At 46.1% G+C, this 20,569-nt stretch overlaps 2 protein-coding genes across 3 annotated transcripts; both read right to left on the reverse strand.

Moving 5' to 3' along the window:
• Window positions 1-405: 405 nt before the first annotated feature.
• On the reverse strand, window positions 406-3,705 carry pigv (phosphatidylinositol glycan anchor biosynthesis, class V). The gene is made up of 3 exons (XM_041942951.1): window positions 3,369-3,705; window positions 1,922-3,088; window positions 406-1,816 (listed from the first exon to the last, which is right to left on the reverse strand). Exons 1-3 carry the CDS (start codon window positions 3,429-3,431, stop codon window positions 1,529-1,531), a joined length of 1,518 nt encoding a protein of 505 aa, XP_041798885.1. The 5' UTR covers window positions 3,432-3,705; the 3' UTR covers window positions 406-1,528.
• An 829-nt stretch (window positions 3,706-4,534) lies between these two features.
• arid1aa (AT rich interactive domain 1Aa (SWI-like)) lies at window positions 4,535-20,182 on the reverse strand. Of its 2 annotated transcripts, none has more exons than XM_041942195.1 (20): window positions 19,140-20,182; window positions 16,504-16,722; window positions 15,780-16,385; window positions 15,561-15,656; window positions 14,485-14,725; window positions 14,153-14,242; window positions 13,884-14,054; window positions 12,997-13,330; window positions 12,708-12,853; window positions 12,538-12,623; window positions 12,206-12,415; window positions 11,902-12,106; window positions 11,578-11,731; window positions 11,261-11,424; window positions 10,948-11,137; window positions 9,952-10,077; window positions 9,170-9,266; window positions 8,095-8,932; window positions 7,813-7,943; window positions 4,535-7,716 (listed from the first exon to the last, which is right to left on the reverse strand). In XM_041942195.1, exons 1-20 carry the CDS (start codon window positions 20,058-20,060, stop codon window positions 5,833-5,835), a joined length of 6,909 nt encoding a protein of 2,302 aa, XP_041798129.1. In that variant the 5' UTR covers window positions 20,061-20,182; the 3' UTR covers window positions 4,535-5,832. The 2 variants fall into 2 exon arrangements, with proteins under 2 accessions (XP_041798129.1, XP_041798128.1); XM_041942194.1 differs by having other exon boundaries at window positions 11,261-11,430.
• Between the last annotated feature and the right edge of the window lie 387 nt (window positions 20,183-20,569).

Consider the following 20,569-nt stretch of genomic DNA (forward strand, 5'->3'; position numbering starts at 1 on the left):
GACTTGTAGATCAGTGGCAAACACAGCGACATCTGTTCAGACTGGCAGCTCTGGGTGCTCTGTTTTTTTCCCCACACTGCTTAATTCAAGCCCTTATAGAACACAATTCATCGCAAACAAGCCAAATAAGTTCAAAAAATATAACCCATGTCACTAATTGATTTCTGACCCTGTGATCCTTAATAGATCGTTAGACGAATCTGACTACAAGGCCAGTGTAGTGTGCACGAAAGCTGTGATATTATTCTAACCTTATTATGCAAGGAATGCCATGAATTCATCTGGGACTCATGAGTGAGGAAGGGGGGCAGGTCTTTACCGGTTTGATTGGACTTAAATTTATTTCTAGCGCAACAATTTATTGGATTCTGTTTAAAGAGAGTGAAAGCACATCAACACCCAGGCTCTTAATTCTTTAGCTCCTTGCACACAATTGTTAATATTCAAAATATTGATTCTCCACAGGCCAGAAAAGCGATGTACAGATCTTAAATGAATCACACTGTTCACCAGAGAGACACCCTGACCTTCCAGTTCATTTTTCTTTGTCATGCTGCATGTGCTGTCTAATTACATGCTTGCTTGGGAAACGGGCCCGTCTAAATAGTTTGTTGTTTCGTGATTTCAGCATGGCTTTTTCCAGAAAACATCCATAAAGACAAAGTCAGAGGATCATTTTCCTTAATTTTTTCAATGAGCAAACATCGGGGGGAACTCGAGATCTGACACATCTGTGCCAGTTACAACGCAGTAAAGGATCTGTTTGGTAAGTAAACCATGAAAGACGACAAAGCTGTTTACAGACTGTGTAAAGAGACAGAGAGGAAAGATTTCACGCGAGAAGAAAAATCAGCACACATTTTCTCTACATGTGTTTGAATTTGAATTTCTTCACAACAAAACACAACATAGCAGTTTTACATGAATGCCTCAAGAAGAAGGATTACCTTTACATGAAAACAAAACTAAATTGAGGATCCTTTAACAGCAAAAAGAAAACCCAAACTTACTTTTTTCATTCACATCCAAGAACCCCAAATTATAACCTGGAACAAGTCTTTCAAACATGCAGTGCAACATTAAACAGAGTAAATAAAATGGAATGCTTCCGCAACAAATAAAAATATATTTGTTTTTTCAAGAACAACCATAGTCTTCCCGAGATTTACAACCAATGTTCAGTGAAGTTTAAGGTATATTGTACATATTTAACAGATGAGCTGACCATTGCATGAATAAATCTGCATCAAAAATGTAATCATGTTCATAAAGTTCTATGTAGGACTGGGCAACATAATCTTAATATTATGATGTTGATTTTTTTAAATGAATGTGACTTTGACAAAATGTTGCATTCAAGCATACAATTCTTTTCACAATAATTTAACATTTACTGGGATCACAAAAATGGACTACTGATGATGTACCGTAAAAACACCCGTGTGTGGATTCAGATCATTTCAATTGTGGTGTACAGCCCAGTCCTACATAGCAACATTGCATTTAAAGCTCTGAGTAACGTTTTAAGTCATGTCCATGGCAAGAAGTTGCAATGCAGTGCAAGGCCCAGAACCCAGTAAGAGAGGAAGTATCCCAGGATGCTCTGTGTGGTAGGAGAACAGGCCGTGAAGTGTGGCAGCAGAGCAATGATGGGGTTTTGTGGCGTGTGCTTGCATCCATTTCTGGAATGTGCCTGTAGCTGTATGCTGGGGTTCGACGTTTTCCTTCGATGAAGAAGCGGCTCATTTAGGAGGAGAAGATGAGCGCTTATCCAGAAGGGCACGGGAGTCGAGGAGGCCATGAACCTGGTGAGAGCCTAGAAATGTAGATTAAAAATGGGAATGAGTTGAAATTAACAGATGTTCCTCACACACAGACATATTTAATGTTCCACAAGAAGGTGATTCTAAGATTTGCTTACCTGCACATGCATGCACAATGTTCCAAACACCAGAAGGACTGTCGAGTGTACAACATACACAAACACTCTGGGATTGAAAAGTCCCGGCGTGGGTTTGTCAAGCCCTTTATTTGCACCTGTCTCCCAAAGTCCAAGTCTCAGACACAACTCTGGATTTGCTTGAAAATATGCATAAGCTGCCATTATGCCGAGGGTAGCCATAGGTAGAGCCAGAATAAAGTTTGGTATCTGCTTCAGCTCAAAGTAGCGCAGGAAGCCCACATCCCAATACACATCCTGGATATGAGAATAAAGCAGGGGGAGGGGTCTCATGCACCAGAGGGGTGGCGGACCGTTTTCATCTGGAACCCGGTAGCCCTTCCGTTCAGCCAGCGACAAAAGAGCAGGGGGGATCCGTTCCAAGGAGAAGGATGGTGTGCAGAACGTCCTATACCCATAGTATTGGAATGCACAGAAGGGAAGGGCAATAATTGCAGTTCCCAAGAGGGAGGTGAGCAGGAGACGGATGATGACCCAAATGTAGTGGAAGACTTTACTGTGGCCTTTTGTTGTCGTTCGATATACACGAATCTGGGAGATCGCGTGCAGTGATGGAAGATACAGTAGGAACCCGATGTTAACAAGTCCATTGGATCGTGCGGCGGTGGCTATACTGAGGGCCAGGCAGGCCCGGAACGTGAATCCTTTCTCCAGCAGGAACAGACCGCCAAATGTGAGTGCAGCAAACAGGCTCTCCGAGTATCCGGCGGTCATGAAAACATTGGCAGGTGTGATGCAGTAGAGCAGAGTGGAGAGCAGAGCAAGACGTCTGTCCTGAAGAACTATTCTACTGAGCGCATACAAGGCGACCACACTCAGCAGGAAGAGGGCACTGTTCCCCAGAGCCACGGCCAGCAGCAAACGCCCCCGCACGCTCAGCCAGCTGCTCAGGGGCCACAGCAGCGTCTCTGCCAGGCCCCGGAGGACGACGGGGTAGAGGGGGAAGAAAGCGAAGTTGTGCTCATAGAGGTATCCCCTTTCAGCTATGAAGAGGAAATGCTCTGCATCCCAGTGAGAGAGGCCCCCCAGCAGCCACTCCACTGTGGAGTCCAAGTACAGAGGCTCCTCTGTCCGTGGGGGCCTGAACGCATCAGCATCGTGGTCAGGGATGGCAGCATTCAAGACAGCCTGAGGAGAGATATTTCATCAAATTAACATAAATCCTATCATGAGCAGTTTTGCTGCACAGAGAAACAAACCACACAGGTGCACAGTCACTTTGTCTCTGACCTACTTAACACACACGCAGTGCATTCCCCCAAGCACTTTTTATTAGATCCACACATAATAGCCAAGGTGACTTCAAAATCAGGGGAAATAAATGTTAATGACTAACATAACATAGCTAAAAACTGGGGAAGCTACATTAGCAAATTCTCATCAATATCCCAGGTTGCCAAAAACTTACCTGCAGCAAGAGTGACAGACCCCTGGTGACTGTGGCAAACTCCAGAACTCCTCTGACATCCATGGTCACTGATGTGACGGGAAAAAACTGAACAAGCCGGTTTTGACAGGCCGGAGCATTGTCGCTGCTACGAGACCGTCACTGCTGCTTTCCTCATATTCTCTATCAAACATAGCTAGCTAGGAAAAAATATTCGGCAAATGAGATTCCGTGAGTATCGCGTTGTCATTGGTTTGAGAAATTTAGGAGAGGATAAAGACTGCTTTTATTGGATAACCACTGGTATTCGAGCTGCGTTTGTTTTCGCTCAGGTGCAATCTTTGTCCTCACATCCTCCTCCTGCTGCAGCCTGACTCGTTCAAATGGCACTTTTTACTTCCGGGGTAACCACAGAGCACATTTCGAAATAAAAGCCCAGATGGGAACCCTGGTGCAGCTTCTGTTACATGCACAACCAATCTAATTTATTTAGGAAAAACAGCTGAAGTGCAATAAGTTATGATGAACAACAGTTCAGCTTTTGACTGTAACATCTGTTCTGACATTAAGTCTTGTGATCACTTGACGTAAGAAATGCCATTTCTCCCCAGCAGGCGGCGCGTCATACCAACTCATGGGATGTTTTTTTTTTTTTCCAAGTGGCTTTTTTCAAGTTTTCATTACAAAAGCGTGCCCATCTTTGAAGTCTCTGAAGTTTGATCTACACGGATTTAAGGTGCATATTTTTACACGTGCCTTTGTCACTAAACTCCTTCCTGCGGATTCTGAAGTGTGATTTTCTTTATTTGAACTCACGTGTGCATGAAGTTGTTTCTTACCCATTATTTCTGTTTGGGCCCTGTTGGAGGTATAAGCCGAAATGTTTAGCGTCAGTGGACCAGTCCACACATTCAAGCTTAATGATTAGTAGCCTGTAAAAGTGAGTGGCATGACTCCGATTGTTGAAGTGCTTCTCCTTCACATTTATGCAGTTATGTTACTGAAACACAGAAACTGCAATAAAGGTAATGCAAACAGTGAATCCCACAGTTGACTCCACTGAGTAGGACCATATTTCCTACAACTGTCCTAAGCACTTAAGATACATGCATTTCAGATATTCTTCTGATTTTTGTGTGAATTCACACATTTATTAGTCCAGAAGAGGCCATTTTTCCAGAAGAACAAAAGCATCAAACAGCTTACGAAGATTTAATGTACATTTATTCTTACCACGTGGAACATATAGTATAAAGATTTCATACTGAATAAATGATATTCATTGAGCCAAAAAAGGGAAAGGGAGGAATTTACATGTTGTCTTAGCTACATAGTCTGAAATACAAATATGCAGAATCCATGACTGAAGAAAAATTGTCAAATGTGTACTTCATCTAGTTTATTTTCGTTGTACCAGGAGATAACAGGTTTGAGCTGTGTCTGCCGTACTACGGAGCTGTGGAGACCAGAGGAGTGGGTCTAATCAGCGGGGACTGGAGGTCATGGACCAAACTCACATGTCGGCCTCAATCCCTCACCGATAACAAGTGTGAGAATAGTGACACAGACAGAGACAGACACAGAGAAAGGAAGTGTAATGTACAACATTATATATACACCACAGCAAAGCTGTATTTGAAGTTGAAAACCAGTCCTAAGAGGTGATTTCTTTTCATAAGGGTATTCATACAATCAAGGGATAAGAGGAGGTAAGGGTGTTGTAGGTTCTTGATACTTTGGGGAAGAAAGCCATTTTCTGTTTAACACCAAACTAAAATGACCTCAAAACTCTAGAAGAGCTGCATCTTCTGCTTCTGTGTGAAACGTGTTACAGAATGCTTACACTCAAGAGCAGTACGGTACAGAAAATGTCCTACAATCTACTGCACACTGCACAGGCCTCCCTGGTGAAGGTGTCTATTGACAGCACTTTGTCTACTGTCAGGCTGACTGGTGAGAATCCAACTACAGCAACTATAACCAGTAGGCCACTTGTCAGTCTCCTTCACCTCTGAACGTCAACCACTTACAGACTCATTGTGCCCTCGAGGGGAGAGCTAGGGCACACTGTGTCTCCCAAACTCACTGTAAACGAGACAGCAACTTTGGTTACAGTTTTTGTTTTTCAGCTATTTATTTATTTATTCATTTATTTCTCTTTATTAAAAAGTACTTTCCCCCAAGTGCAGAACAGTCTCCCAACCATGGTGCTCTGCTCTGTGTCATCCAGTTGGCATTCATGTTGCAAGTAGTGTCACTTTGTGGGCATCTCTCTGGTTTGTAATCCACCACAGCTCTGTGATTACCCTCCTCCAGCAAGGACGGCCTGGGGAGGGCTCAGAGAATGGAATCTGAAGGATTTTCATAAATTAAAGACAGTCACTTGAACTTTCCTTGCCCTGTTACACACACAAGCCAGGCTTCCAGGGAAGAGGGGATTGGGGATAAAACCCCCAGAAAGTGGAGCCGCGGCTCCCTACAGCTGTCATGACTGGCCAATCAAAAACAGTACATCACAGATAACATGAGAAACCAGCGAGTTCATTAGGGGAGACACTGAAAGGTCGAGGAGTCGGGACTCGTGTAGTGTGAACTCTGTGTGGTTCTCCTCCACCTTGGCTAAGGCGTGCAGAGCCCGGGCAGCTCGCCGCATCATGTCCGGGCTTGTGGGCTCGAAGTGCATCCCCTGTAGGTGTAGTAGAGAGCTCTGGCTCTGCTGAAGCTGTGTGGCAGCCAGACTATCCTCCAGGAAGCCCAGCAAGTTGCCCACACTGCCTTTCTGAACAGCGATTGCTCGGGCTGCCATAGTATCACCTTGGGCCAAGTTGGCCAGTAGGACCACAGCCATCTCCCTGCAGACTGCAATCTTCCTGTCTCCAATTAGTCGCACCAGGTTCCCGTATAGCTTCTCCAACCTACTGAATGGCGGAGTGGCCAAGATGAGGTCCACATTGTTGTCTTGGATGCTTAGTTTGCTTAGCGTCTCCAGGACCAGTCTCTGAGGTGACAAAGCACCGTGGGGGCCCAGGGTGGGGAAGGGGTCCTGGGCCTCTGCTGAAGGGCAGACAGCCCAGTGGAGAAGGCCATCCAACAGAGGCAAGCAGATGCTCTCGGGGTAGATGGAGAGGTCGAGTTGGCCTGAGATGTTCGCCAAAGTGACCAGCGTGTTCTCCCTTAGGAGCCCCAAGCAGTCCCACCACCATTCATCCCTTTGGCCCACTCCCTCGTCTGAATCCTCATCTTTCTCGTAGGTGAGCGGAGCCTGTTTGCGCTCAGGGTGCCTGTGATGGAGCAGGATCAGGCGTCCCAGTAGCAGTAGCAGCCCAGGATGTTTGGACATCTCGTGGTCATTACCTGGCACAAAGGAGAGGCTGCGGACAATATTGGAGACACAAATGCAGCGGCGGGCTAATGAATCCTGCCAGTTAGCCAGTGCAATGAGTGGCCCCTCATCTTTACTGTGAGGCTCGTCCTCCAGGATGGTGCCAGTCTGCTTTTCCTTCTGGGTTAAAACACTGCTGGGAGAAAGAATGGGTCTGTTATTCTCCTGGTGACTTTTAGCACTTTTCTCGACTGTCTTTGTCTCAGAATCTGTTTTCCTCTCCTCCTCACTGCTGGGCGAGGGGCTGGTCTTCTCTGAGACTGCTGCTTTCTCCGAGGGAGGTGTCTCTCTGTGCCGTTCTTCTGCATCTTGATGCTTGCTTTTCTCTTCCTCAGTTGGCAAACAATTTTCCTGTATGTCTTCTTCTGGCATTCGTCGTCTCAGCAGAAGTGGGGGCACAGGTATTCGTTCCCGTGGTTCCAAGAAGTCTTTGCGTGGTTCAAAGTGAGTCTGGATGTGTTCTGTTGAGTCTCCCCCTCCAGCGCTCCAATGAAGCAACCCACTGTCAAACTCCTGCAGTTTGCCATGATTATTGGACTGGCCGGCCACAAATGGGTCTTTTTTTCGTACCATCTTTAGGGGAAACTTGTCAAACTTGCTGGCCTGTCTGGGTCTCTCGTGGGCAGCTAAGGATTGCAATGAGCCTATCTGTTCAGATGAAGAACCCTTACTCTTCCTCTCCTCATCTTCTGTCTTCTCATCTCGACCTCGAGACTCAGAGCACTGCTCCTGCTCCTCCTCCTCTTTCACATGAGCTGGCCCCTCCATTTCCTGTTCCTCCTCTTCGTCCTCGTCATCCTCCTCATGTTCCATGTCCTCAGCCCGCGGTTCCTCGTCTTCTGTGCTGTTCCAGTCTCGTTTCAAGGCATCAGGGTCAAGTAGTGTCCTCTGGCCAGGGTCTCCCACCTCATACTCCCGTAGAATGCCAAAGATTTCAATGAGGCAGCGTCTGAAATACTCAACCACCAACTCTAGTAGGCCAGGCAACTGAAAATGAACATAAATATAGAAAATATTAGACATGCTAACTACGCATAGAGTACTGCTATAAACTGTCATTAAGGGATCAATGTAAGGTCTCACCGTGTTGAGATCAAAGGTGGAAATAGTGCTGTCATCATACAGGAGAATGTTGATGGTATCTAAGGCCCACGTACTTTCAGCCAATAAACCAGACTTTAATGACATCATGACTCTCCAGGCCTCCGGAGTTCCTAAGAAGACAAGAAACACAATTGGTACCACATACTCACTGAGCAACAACTGAACAATATGCGTGGACTATGCAACATTAGGCAGTGTAGTCAACAATAAAGAAGGTTGAAATCACAAGACGGTTTTGATAATTCTAAATTACAATCATACCGATATCTTTCACGGTGAGTCTCCGACGTGGTTTCAGGACAGGATGGGAAGCTTCTATAGAACCCGGAGGAAAAGGCATGTCTCGCCTTATTAGAGGCGACTGCACCGGTGGGGGCACTATGTGAGATGCAGGCACTGGAGGGCCGGCCTTCTGCATCTGCATTACTCTGTGCATATAAGGAGATTTACTCGGTGATGTCCTGCTCTCCATGGGGCGGGGCATGGAGGCTGGGCTGGACACCTGTGGAATGTGGTTCTGCACACCCTGAGGGGGCTGGTAATTGGACTGTACTGATCGAGGCATAGGTTGGCCAGGTCCTGTTGGACCATAAGGAGGCTGCCGTGGGCCCATCTGACCCCCCCACTGGCCATCATGATTCATGCGTGGTTCTGATGACATCATCTCCTCTGAGCGGTTCATGCCGGGGTAACCGGGCCCCTGGGGTGGGCCCCCAGGGACACCCTGCCGGCTGGGGTAGTTCTGATAGTTTATGTCTCGCGGTCCCTGCCACATCCCTCCCTGAGGACCCTCGGGGCCTGACTGCATGATCTGAGGGGGCATGTTGGGCTGAGCGTTGGGCCCTGTCGCTCCCTGCATTCGTTCACGACCAAAGGGAAAAGGGAACTGATTGCCTGGGCCAGGGGGACGGCGATCAGAGCCAGGGTAGGGCCCACTGCCGCTGTACTGATTGTAGGTCTCCTGCTGTCCTGAAGAGGGTGCAGAGGCACCTCCTTGCTGTTGCTGCGGTGGTTGTTGCCCACCATGGAATGGCCCACTGTACTCTGTCTCATGACGTTTTGATGGAGGGTAACCCCCCTCCACAGGACGCTTGTAACTCTACACATAAAAGGTACAGAGAGGCACAATTATTCCACTACATTTCAGCAAAAATGTAAAAATAAGCACATGGATTCATAACACGGTTTCCAACTAGAAAAAAAAAATAAAACAAAATCTAACAGCAGCTCAGTCAAAGAGAATAACTAAAGCAATGAATAACTAACTGACATTATCTGGTTCCAGTCTAGGTGCCGACAACAGTGAAAGTGAGTGTAGTGCAGATGGATCATTGACCTGTTGTTGTTGTGGGTACATTCCAGGCTGCTGATTTGGGTAAGAGCCAGTAGGGGGCGTTCCCTGTCCAGGATACTGATTACCATAGGAATCATGCCTGCAAACATTATGCCTCGTCAGTTTGACCATGAAAATATTATGCATCTCTAACTCAGGATTAAGGCTTCCACTGGTACACATGTACAGGCATAAACACAGTCAACATTGCATATACGACACGTTAGCATATAGTGACGAATTTATGACCATAAGACAGCCCTACACTCAATTACATTATACGAAATGTCCATTATAGCCGTCTCTGCAGTATCAATATGATTCATTATTTTTCCCAAACTATAAAACTTTCAATACATAGAAAGGGAAAATGAATCCTCAAAAAAATCCCAACTCTTTTTGTTAACTGTACTGCTTACTAGCTGGTAAATAATACCACCCCCACACAATTTAAATGGTATTCAAACATTCAAATACATTTCAGTCAGTGCAACTCAGTCTGTGCTTATATCACCACAACTGCATTTAACAAGGTCAAACCAAAGACATATTTTACCCATGAAGAATGGCTACAAAACTCTAATGTTCATGATGGGATCAGGTTCGGATGAATATCTTTCACAATAGTAAAAATTGACACTGAAGAACCCTCCTACATTTCCAGCATTTTTGAAACCCAACACTCACAAACAAAATATATTTGTTTTATGTGAAGAATTATCAGTTTCCATCAGCAGTAGCTTCAAACCCAAGAAGCTTGGCAAGTAAGTGCTATGTGAACTGACCGTGGCTGCTGTGGTGGGAAGCGATTTGGCGAATACATCCCCGTGTCGGCGTTGGCAGGCATCATAGGGTTTGGCTGAGGAGCACCGGATCCCATGTTGCCCTCTGGGCCCATTCCTTGCTCCGATCTAGGGAAATCAGAATAATACAAATGGTATGATTTTCCATATTTTGCTACACACACACACAAACATAGAAAATATGCAAAAGATCATCAAAAAACACCTAATTGGATTAGAAGTCTTATAATCTCAACTACTAGCTTCCTACTACTAGCCAAAATTTTTTGCTACATTTTTTTTATCTGGCTCCTCAGTCTTTGACTACTACAGCTTTTAAGGCTGTTTCAACCAACTAAATTAAATCACAATCAATAAATATTTTAACCTGCTTTTTAAATGTGGATCCTGGGGCTTAATTGTTCAACTTATTTCTATTGATTTTCCAGAGCAGCACAAATCCAGTGCACAGCCCCTCATCTATCACAGATAAAAAAATAGCAGTAACATCATGTCAGTGAGCAAGATTACAACTTAAAATTAATAATAAATAAATGAATGATACAAATAAACAAACAGGATGAATTGATACTATTTCATACACAATATTGAATATAGTAGACTGAAAGGATGGGCACAATAGCGACATGACATATGTAACACAGTCCAACAAGATCTTCCTTTCAGATGCGTTCAATAGAACGTGAAGATTGTATTTGGTTCTCGTTTCCGCAACAACATTACATCAATCCCTGGCAGTACATCATCAATTCAAAGCAGAGTTAAGTGTGTTAGAGGCCAGCCAATCCCCTTGCCGATTCCCATGCATTTCTTGAAATTCAATCAAACATAATCAGTCTGGAAAGTTCATAATTAGACATACTTTTCAGGACCTGCATAGGAAGTTCGAGGTTTGACTGATCACAAAAATAGCTGCTGGGCAAAATCAGCAGTGCTCAATGACCTTGAAAATGCCATCTTCCATCCAATGACTCTTACCTTCTGTCGTAGCCTGGTCCGTAAGGATACTGCTGTCTGGGCCCCATAGACATCGTGCCCATGGCCCCAGGCGGTCCCCTGTTGAAAGGAGGCTGCTGCTGTTGCTGCTGCTGTTGCGGTGCTTGCTGCTGCTGTTGGTCACCCACCGCACTGTTAGGGCCCTGGTTAGCAGGTAGAAACTGCTCCCCAACTGGAAATGCATTCAGAATTAAAAGCCCGCTTAGAACTGATCAAATGAACTGGTAATTAAGGAAGTAATTTGATTTCTCGGATAACATGACCTATTCAGCTCTTGTCCATTTAGCGTACCCACCTTTCCGCATGTTACCAAAGGGGTCCTTGTTGGGTTCATAGGAGCCCATGCGCCCTTGCATGTCTGGTGTATTCATGCCAGACTGATAAGCAGAGTTGGGTGTCATGTTCTTCCTAGGGAAAGCAGGGTCATTTCCTTCAGAGAAGGGGTCCTGCAGGTTAACGCTGCTCCTACAGAGAAGCAGAGGTGACGGGGAGGGGGAAATTAGGAGATAATTGGGAGAGACAGAGGAAAGGGCAGAAAGAAATTAGTTTTTCAAATAATATTTCCTTTCAGAGGCTAAAATGCTATAATCCGAGGTGTTTAAAGAGAGTCACCTGGACCCTGGCGGCATGGGGGGCATCTGGGTATGAGGAGTGGAGGCTGGGGTGGGGGGTTTAAGGTCACCTCCCTCAGCCATGGAGCTGCTGGTGGACTGGGGTGTCTGAGGACCCTGCAGAGAGCCTGACCCTGCTGTGGAGCAGAGGGACGCTTCAGTTCGAAACAAACAAGAGAAGAGCAGACAGACAAGACATTAATGGCACCCAAACACAGCAAGGTAGATATCTATGTTGCATTAAAAGTGCGTGGATGTAGCTTACTGAATTGGAACTGCATGGAAACACATTAGTTTGAAAAGATGGCATGAGTATGGCTCTAACCTGGAGAGGGGGGCTGGACCTTAGCAGCTTGGTTCTTTTTGTTGTCTGTAAAGATCTCAGGAGGAGGGTCCTCACCACGCTCAATATTGCACTCAAAGGCATACAGACACTGGATGTACTGTTTCTTCAAAGAACTGGCAGCACTACTGGATGTACCCACATTCAGGGAAGTGGCCAGATCACGCCATTTCTTATTCTTATTCACCTGAGAGTCATAAAACGAGACATATTTAGAATTGAGATTACAAATGGTTGCCAGCAATAAATGTACCAACTTATGGTTGGAAACGAATGCCATATTAACCTGTGTCATGCCTCCAATCTCTTTCACCGACATATACAGCCGGAAGAGGTCGAGGGGTTTGCGTCCGACAGCGGGCAGGTGGGTCATGCTCATGGCTTTCTCTTCAATGAAGGCCAAATAACGGTCTACCCACATCTTCCTGTCCGGCTCTGGTCCTAACTCGTACAGGCGTGTTATCTTTTCACTGGTCGTGGTGGAAGAGTTGGACTTCTGTTTCATGCAAGAGACATGAGAAACCAATTTTTAAATTTCAAATTCCACACATGCACCAACAGAGGACATTCGGGGGGGTGCAGATTTTCAAAGATTTTCCAATACAGTGGATATGTTACCTTAGACTTGGACTCTGGCTTGGGTGTTACACTCCCATCAACTTTGTTATTCATCTTATTGTTCAACTCTGGGCTGGGGGCCATACCTAGATAAGGATGGGGAGTTAGCTGTGAAACTGGCAAATTAAAAAGAGAATAAAACTAGCGGGAGTCCTTTCTGTATAACTTACCGCTTGAGTTATTGGCCATGTTTGGCCCCATTGGATAAGGAGATCCACTTTGAGTGTTCATCATTCCAGGCAAGTTGTTCATGGGAGGGCCATAAGGTGGGCCTGAGCCGATCATGCCTGGAGACATGTTGGGGTAACCCGGCATCCTGGAAGGAGGAGAAAACATATGAGCATTAAGTATTCATAAGGGTACGGTACAGGTATCTCATATTTAAGTATGTCAGAAGTCAAACAGAAGTCCTGTGTGAGGTACATAAAGGCAGGGACTGGAGGATCCATCATAGCCAACCTGTTGTGCATGGAGTTGGTGGCAGGGTGCTGGATGGCTGCGGGGTCCTGGGGCTTACGGTTCATGCCTGGAGGTGGACACATTCCTGAGCCTACCTGGGGTGGCATGTTGCCCATGTTAGGAGGCATATTTGGACCCATGTTGGGGCCCATATTTGGACCCATATTGGGCCCATAGGGACGTGCTCCCATTTGATTAGGAGGCATTCTTCCTGGAGGCATGCCAGTATATGGCGGTCCCCCACCCTGTCCAGCCATGGGGTTCATTGGGCCCATGCCTGGCCCGGGGTAGTTTGCGTTGGGCATGTTGCCATAGCCAGGTTGCCGGGGATAACCTAAGGATGACATTGTAACAAAAAAAAAAATCACACAATCACTTGGCTGTAACTGTTTATTGGTCTGGAAAAAAACCCTGCAGAATCACCCAGAAGTTTATTTGTGTTCCACATTAAAAGTGGACTGCCACAGCTATGAGTCCTGAGGAGCTATGGTGAGTATGCTAGCAGAGAGAGCTATGTACCCTGAGCAACAAGCCTTCGTCACAGTCTCAGCTCTACTGACAGGAGGCTCTGCTACGTCAGCTGACTCTCTGCTTCACAGCTATAAATAGCTGCAACAGAGTCAGAGGGAGGGACAAATGATAGCATGGTATTGGGGAAGGGAGATATATTCCATATGTTTGTCTAATGGGAAATCTTCATGAGAAAACTTCTCAAATGAAAAGTAAAGTAGGTGGAAAGCTTTGTATATTCAAGCCACACAAAATAATACAATGACAATGTACAATGAATGAATCATTTTACAACAATACAACAGAATTTCTGCATAAAAAATGAAGCCTTCTGTCTTCAAGTTTAACTCTAACAGAGGTAATTCAAAAGTACACACCTTGGGGGCCATACTGTCCTCCCTGCTGTCCATAGCCACCCATAGAGTTGTTCTGCTGATATGGGCCCATCCCAGGATGCATTTGTCCCCCTGATGACTGACGTGGCGACAGTGCAGAGGCTGACTGGGGAGAGCCATAAGGGGGCATCTGAGGGTTTCTCTGCATAAACCCTATAAGAAGGTAAGAGAGGGAGACCGTGCTCAGTCTCAGATATTACAGCAAACACTCACATGTTAACCTCTATGAACACTTTTAGACTGCAGCATACCTCTGTCCTGCGCCATAGGGGACTGGCTCATTGCAGGGTGCAGACTCCCATCTGACTGCACACTTGATGGCCTGGGAGGCATCTGGGTCCCTAAACAATAATATTTAAGTCAAGTTAGTGTGAGCTCAAAACAATGTACAATACAAGTACTGAGTTTCAAACCACTGAATGTAGCTACCTTTCCAACTTCAAAGCTACAGAAGAGGGGATTCAAAAATCATGAAAATCAAGGTTTAAGAGTTTGGTAATATCCGTTAAGTAAAATAATACTCATTTGTTCTTGTCAGTGTTCTCTGTTTATTATGTAGACAAAATTGTAGGGACCAGCCCACCTGGCATGTTGGCAGGTGACAGCGGTCCTGTACGGGGTGTGCTGGCGCTGGCAGGGGAGCCAGCTGGGGAAGGTGAAGGTCCACGGATGCCTGGCAGGTGGGGAGACGTGTGAGGAGAGAAGGGCGACTGAGCCTGGTTACTCTGCTCGCCCTGGCTGCTTGACACACCTGATGTGCTCACACCGGGACTCAGGGCGCCCTCTGTTCCTGTAGGTAGGTCGTCGATGGACCCTGACAGGTCCTGCAAACACATACAAGAAGAGCAGAGGTCGAATCAACAAAATTGTATATTAAAGAAAATGGAAAAAGGGAAATTACAACTCATGACATGGTCTTGTGCATCTTGACACAGACTGCATTTGGTACATCTACAGACATAACAGGTTAATCAGGTTATTGTAGTATTTTAATGTTTATTATCTCATATACTGGCTGTAGTATTAGCATGTTGCAACTCCCTCTCTGTTGTTTAGATAGAGTGGCACACATACAAATACTACACACACACAGACCCAGAGGCCTTTGTCCTTATTTATCTTTTTCAAAGAAAAAAATGAGTGCGCATTAGTGCCAGGGGTTGTCATGGTTACCAAGGTTTGTAGGATGTGAGCTGAGTCAGCATGTAGCAGCAGCCTTGCCATGTGATTTCAATACACAAACAAACTCTCTTGTATTCTTCTCAGATATACCCATTTACACCGCGCCTTTTCCTCAAGTATCAGCCACACAGCCGTCTCTCAACAAATACCAACGTGCAGCAGCACACAAAGTCTAAAATCACCAAGGGACAGAAAGCACAGCAGCCACAAAGCAAGCCTGCAGCAAAATTCAAGCTTTTTAAAAACATTAATACCTGACATTCAAAGAAATACAAAGGGAATTTTAAATGTACTGAGCCTCATATTGCCCTACATTTTATTGAGTAGTAAAATGTATCCTGGTAATGAATAAATCCTGGTAATTAAAAATTATAAGACAGAAATAGAAACTATCCCTCTTACATGAGCGTGAAAAGCAAAAACAGCATGAAAAAAGGCTTTTTATGTTCCAGTGGTGACATAACAAGCGTAACTGACCGGAAGGCTGGAGGGGCGGCCTTGGCTGTCCTCTGGGCCAGATTTAGGCTGAGAGGATGGAGGGGCGTTGGACTGAAATGAGTCCTGGGATACCTCCTAAAAAGACATCAGAATACATGCTTAAGTACACTGCCAGAGTTACAGGAAAGCATGCCTGTGAACACACACAGAGAAAGATAAATTAGTGTGATGAATATGTTCCCAGACTGAGGCGAGTACCTGCTGTGGTGGAGGAGGAAAGCGCTGATAAGGTGACTGTTGTGCTTGCTGCTGCTGCTGAGGGTTCTGCGGGTATGCTGCAGGCTGGCCCTGTGGGTGTTGGCTGTGTCCCTGTGGCTGCTGTGGAGGCTGAGACTGTGCCTGCTGTTGCTGCGAGGGGGGCTGCTGAGGCCCCTGTGTGGATCCTGGGTAGTTGGACTGGCCCTGTGATCCAGGAGTATCCTGGGAACTTGGCTGCTGTGGGGCCTGGCTGGGAGGACCCTGCTGCTGGGCGTAGAGAGATTGGCCAGATTGTGGGGCTGAGGGTTGGGAATATGGTGGTTGAGACTGTGGGGGCCCTTGGGGTGGACCTGGCAGTGGCCCCTGGGTCTGTGGGGGCATGTGAGGCTGCTGATAGGGTGGTCCTCCCTGGGTGTGTGTAGCAGAAGTCGGTGGAGGGTGGGGTTGCCCTGGGTAAGGGGTCTGGCCACCCGGTTGTCCTTGTGGGGGCTGGGAGTAGGGGGTTTGCTGCTGGCTTGGGTGAGGAGCCTGGCCAGGCTGGCCATAATATGGTGCCTGGCCCTGGGAGCCATAGCCCCCTGGTCCCTGCTGTCCGTAAGATCCCATCTAAAGAGAATAAACAAACACATAAGACCTCAAATACAACTGAAGAAACCCCTGATAAAAAGGTGTAACTTAATTCACAGAGAGCTTATTTCTGACGAAGATAAATCGTGTGAAATACCTGTGGACCATATGGCATGCCACCCATGCCTCCAGGGGTACGTCCTTGCATTCCCACTGGATATCGCTGGGGACCTGGAGGGCCATAAGCCTGGCCAGGGTATCCAGGCCCCTGTTGTGGACCTGTGGGAGGCCCCTGCTGCGACTGCTGACTGTATGGACTGCCAGCTCCGTATGGCTGTCCTCTCATTTTTCCCATTGGGTCCATGGGACCAGGTGGCTGGAGATTGTAAGAACACGAGAAAATACATTTAGTCAACAACCAAGGAGCATAAGAGATATCTAAATAAGTGCAACAACTTGCATGCAGCCCTAGTTCTGAAACAACTTAATTATACCATTACAGTGTTTTCTTCAAAGTCCATAAAATTATTTGCTGAAGTGTGTAACATTTGTGGCACCAAAAGGTGTGAAAACAAGCTTCAATGAAAGAGGAAATTGTGCCTTTTTTTTCACCTCATTTCTCACGGTCATTACTCTGAGGTTTTTTTTTTCACCTCACATAACCATAGTTTCGGAAGTCAACACAGCTATATATATATATATATATATATATATATGTGTGTGTTCGAATGGAGGGCAGTCTGCCCAATCTTAAACATATCCCAGCTGTGCTCCTGTTTTGAGCCTGGTCCAAGTAGTTTTTTCCCCAGAGAAGGCAGTTTGGCTTGGAATGAATGACACCAGAAATTAAGGAAGTACTTTCACAACAGCCTTACATTCAGGATCAAATTATTCCCTCACTTCCAGCAAAACTGTTTGGGAATTTCATGATAATATAAACTGAAGAACGGCCACTTTAAAAGTATCCCCTTTCAACACACCAAGTAAAATCCCACATGTGCACTTGCTAAGAAGAGCGTCCTCAGCCGAACAACGGCGCTCTACAAACAGTGTGCAAAATGCCTTAGTGACATTTTGCAGATCCAAGATAATGAAGTGAAATAAATAAGAGCAGCACATGGCTAATCTGCATAAGACAGAGAGGAAACTCCCTTGGCTGGTGAGAGATGGTGGACTGCCTTCTGATTGGCTTGGGGGGAGAATTGGGGGGGAATTCTTTGCAGTCACACAGTCAAACTTGTGTGGCAGGCCAAACACAACATTAACACACACGCATGTACACACAAGCAGAGAGGTCAAATTTGTCTTTTGCTTTCGCTGCATAACAAGTCTCATATATGAAAAAACAAAGACATCCCAGTATGTAATTTGTTTATCTAGGGAACATGAAGGATAACAAATACGGCAGTATGTAAATCAATGACAAAAAAACAAATAAAACAACAGGTGTGATATTAAGCCGTTGTGTTAGAAACAATAAATGTAAGAATGCTGTTAAGGTTTTTAAATTTTGGATCTGATACAAACCAAACAATGTTCTACCTGTCATGTACTGTACAATGATGCAGACTGCAGTTGCCATACAAGTTCATGCTTTAGTCATCAAGCTACATATCTCATACATCAAGTATGTGACAGGACTAGTTGTGATGGTAATAGTAAAGTGTTCATGCATGTTACAACAAAGAGCTAATAATTGGGGGGGGTCCCTTCTTTAAAAAAAAATTAGCCAAAAATAAAATGAAAAATAAAAATCAACATATCATTCATGTCCCAGCTGCTCCAACACTACATGTCAACTTGTTGAAAGCGGAGCAGAGGGGCAAAGCAGCAATACCTCTGGTGACCCTGTGATGACTTAATACTGTGTGTTCTTATCAGCAACTGTTGCCTTGCATCACATGTAATTATAAATGGCCATGAGCCGCGGATGAGGAGCCAATCAGATTTCAGCTAGCATGTCAACCAAAGACCAACTATCTCCTGGCTTTGACAGCAGGATTTTACCTCCACAATTCAAATCCCAGTGCAAACTGCAGGCTGCGAGTCCCTCGCTCATATGTGGCTGAAATGACTGTTTACAGGCAGCCACGCATGGGAAGCCCGGCAGCTTTTGAGCACGGGGAAACTCATTTAATCAATCTGCGAGCAAAGTTTAACATTTCACGGCCTTTCCTGACATCTTACAGGACATTTAAGTAATTTAAACTGAAGCTACACGAGCCATTTAACTAACCGTGAGAGGCTAATTCAGCATGCAACACATTCCTTCCGTCGTGGCCACAAAATTATGGGCTTATCGGGAGAGAAAACAATACAAACGTGAGCGCATAAGGAACTATCACAAGCTTATTCTTATGAGAACACGTTACCCTTAAATAAGCCCGTAAAGTACAAATACGTTTATAGCAGAATAGGTTAAAAATTGAACGTATAACACACGTAGGAAAGATAGCGGAGAAAAAACGAGCAGTTGCTCTTCGCGGACTATTTTCGCTCCTTTTCAAAGTCGGGCCTTCTTGGCTCCCTGAACGTCCTTACATCGTTCCAGCAACTTATATCTTCTTCAAACGGCACTCTTTTATTGCTACATACAGTTATAGATATATTAAAAACAACAATTATTTAACGGTCTAGTGTAAAGGAAAAAAACACACACGAGAGGCAGCCATTTTAGAGTCTTTGCGAACTAGTATCAGACAATGGCTGGCCTGCTACGTTGTGAACTAGCTAGGAGGAGGGATGGAGACATGCTAAAGCCCACATCATGTTCCTGTAATAACATGACTTTACCTGGTTTCTAACTAGCGGCTGCCCGGCACTTCCCGGGCTCATAGGCGACGGGAGATGGCTTCTTTGTTGCCAACCCGGATTGCTCCCTCCATACAGACCGCTACTGCCCATGTCTGCTGGTCCCTTACTAGCTCCTTCTTGGCTACTGTAGTCGCTAGACGGGTAGTTTGGATATGCCCGCGTTGAGCTGGGTGAGGTCAGGAGCTTGTTGAGTGTCGGCGTGGATGTAGGTTGGGGGTTTCCAATGTTATATCTCTGGTTATTGTAAGATCCAGCCATCGCCGTGGGTCCTCCCGCTGGTGGCTGCTGCTTAACGTTAGCTGGCTGCCCCCCAGCTGTCGGCGCCTGGGTACTGCGAGGGGAGTTCATGGCGTATGCTTGGCCGGGATAGGGAGTCCTGTTCGGGAATGGGTTGTAATTGTTAAACTGGTGGTTTGAAAATCCATGATCGTGTGAATTAGGTTGATACGGGTCCATCATGTTGCTCGACTGCACGACCGGACCCGCAGCAGCTGCCATGCCAGGGCTTTGTTGTCCGCCATGTTGATGAAAAGGGGCCCGACCGTAGTGCTGACTGTATCCGTACGAAGGTGGAGGAAAAGCGGGTCCGTGGTGATGCACCAAACCGGGGTGGTTATTTCCCTCCGGTCCGACAGAGTCATTCTGGTTATTATTGTTAGCCCTGGGCGGGTTCCCATTCCCGTTCTTCATCTCAGGTTCCCCTCCTCCCCCTGCATTTCCACCGTCGGTCCCGTCCTGCAGATCCCCCCGGCCCGGCGATCCGCTGTCCAAGCCCGGCTGCTTTTTGTCTGACTGCTTCTCCCCCGGTACCGACTCCTCCTTGGGGTCTCGATCAGGCTTTTTGAGTTCGGAAGGCGGGCTAGTGTTAAGAGTGGCGGCGCTAGCGACCTGAGCGGCCATGATATACCCCCCCACCACCACCTCTCTCTCCCTCTCTCGGCGAGTCAGTCACAATCAAAAGCTAGCATTGAATATAAATAATTGTTTATAACCATTCATCCTTGTGCCGATTCATTCCCACCCCTTACACCGGATCGAATCCGGTTTCCATCCCCCCGGTTCCGCTTCCGCAAATGGGTTAGAGATATGATGGAGGCTCCATACAATGCGTAAAAAAGCTACAGAAATTGTTGTGGGAGTTGTGTTACTGAGCCCGGGTAGAGGCAGGGAGCGAACCCAACCAACACGAGGCTCCGCTAGATACAGCCATTTTACTGAGCCGCACAGATGGCCGCAACACACGGACTGGATGCGCTCCAGTGCGGAGCGGACTTTTGTCTCACAGCCTCACATTGTCTCTTTTTTGACACATAGGTGGAATATTTTCTCCACATGAAGAGAGTCTAACGTGCACCAACTCATTAATGTTTGCTATAGCAGCGCGGAGAAAACAATGTGCTTTAAATAAA

This window comes from Chelmon rostratus, chromosome 8 (genome assembly GCF_017976325.1).
Source record: "Chelmon rostratus isolate fCheRos1 chromosome 8, fCheRos1.pri, whole genome shotgun sequence".
Taxonomy (NCBI): domain Eukaryota; kingdom Metazoa; phylum Chordata; class Actinopteri; order Chaetodontiformes; family Chaetodontidae; genus Chelmon; species Chelmon rostratus.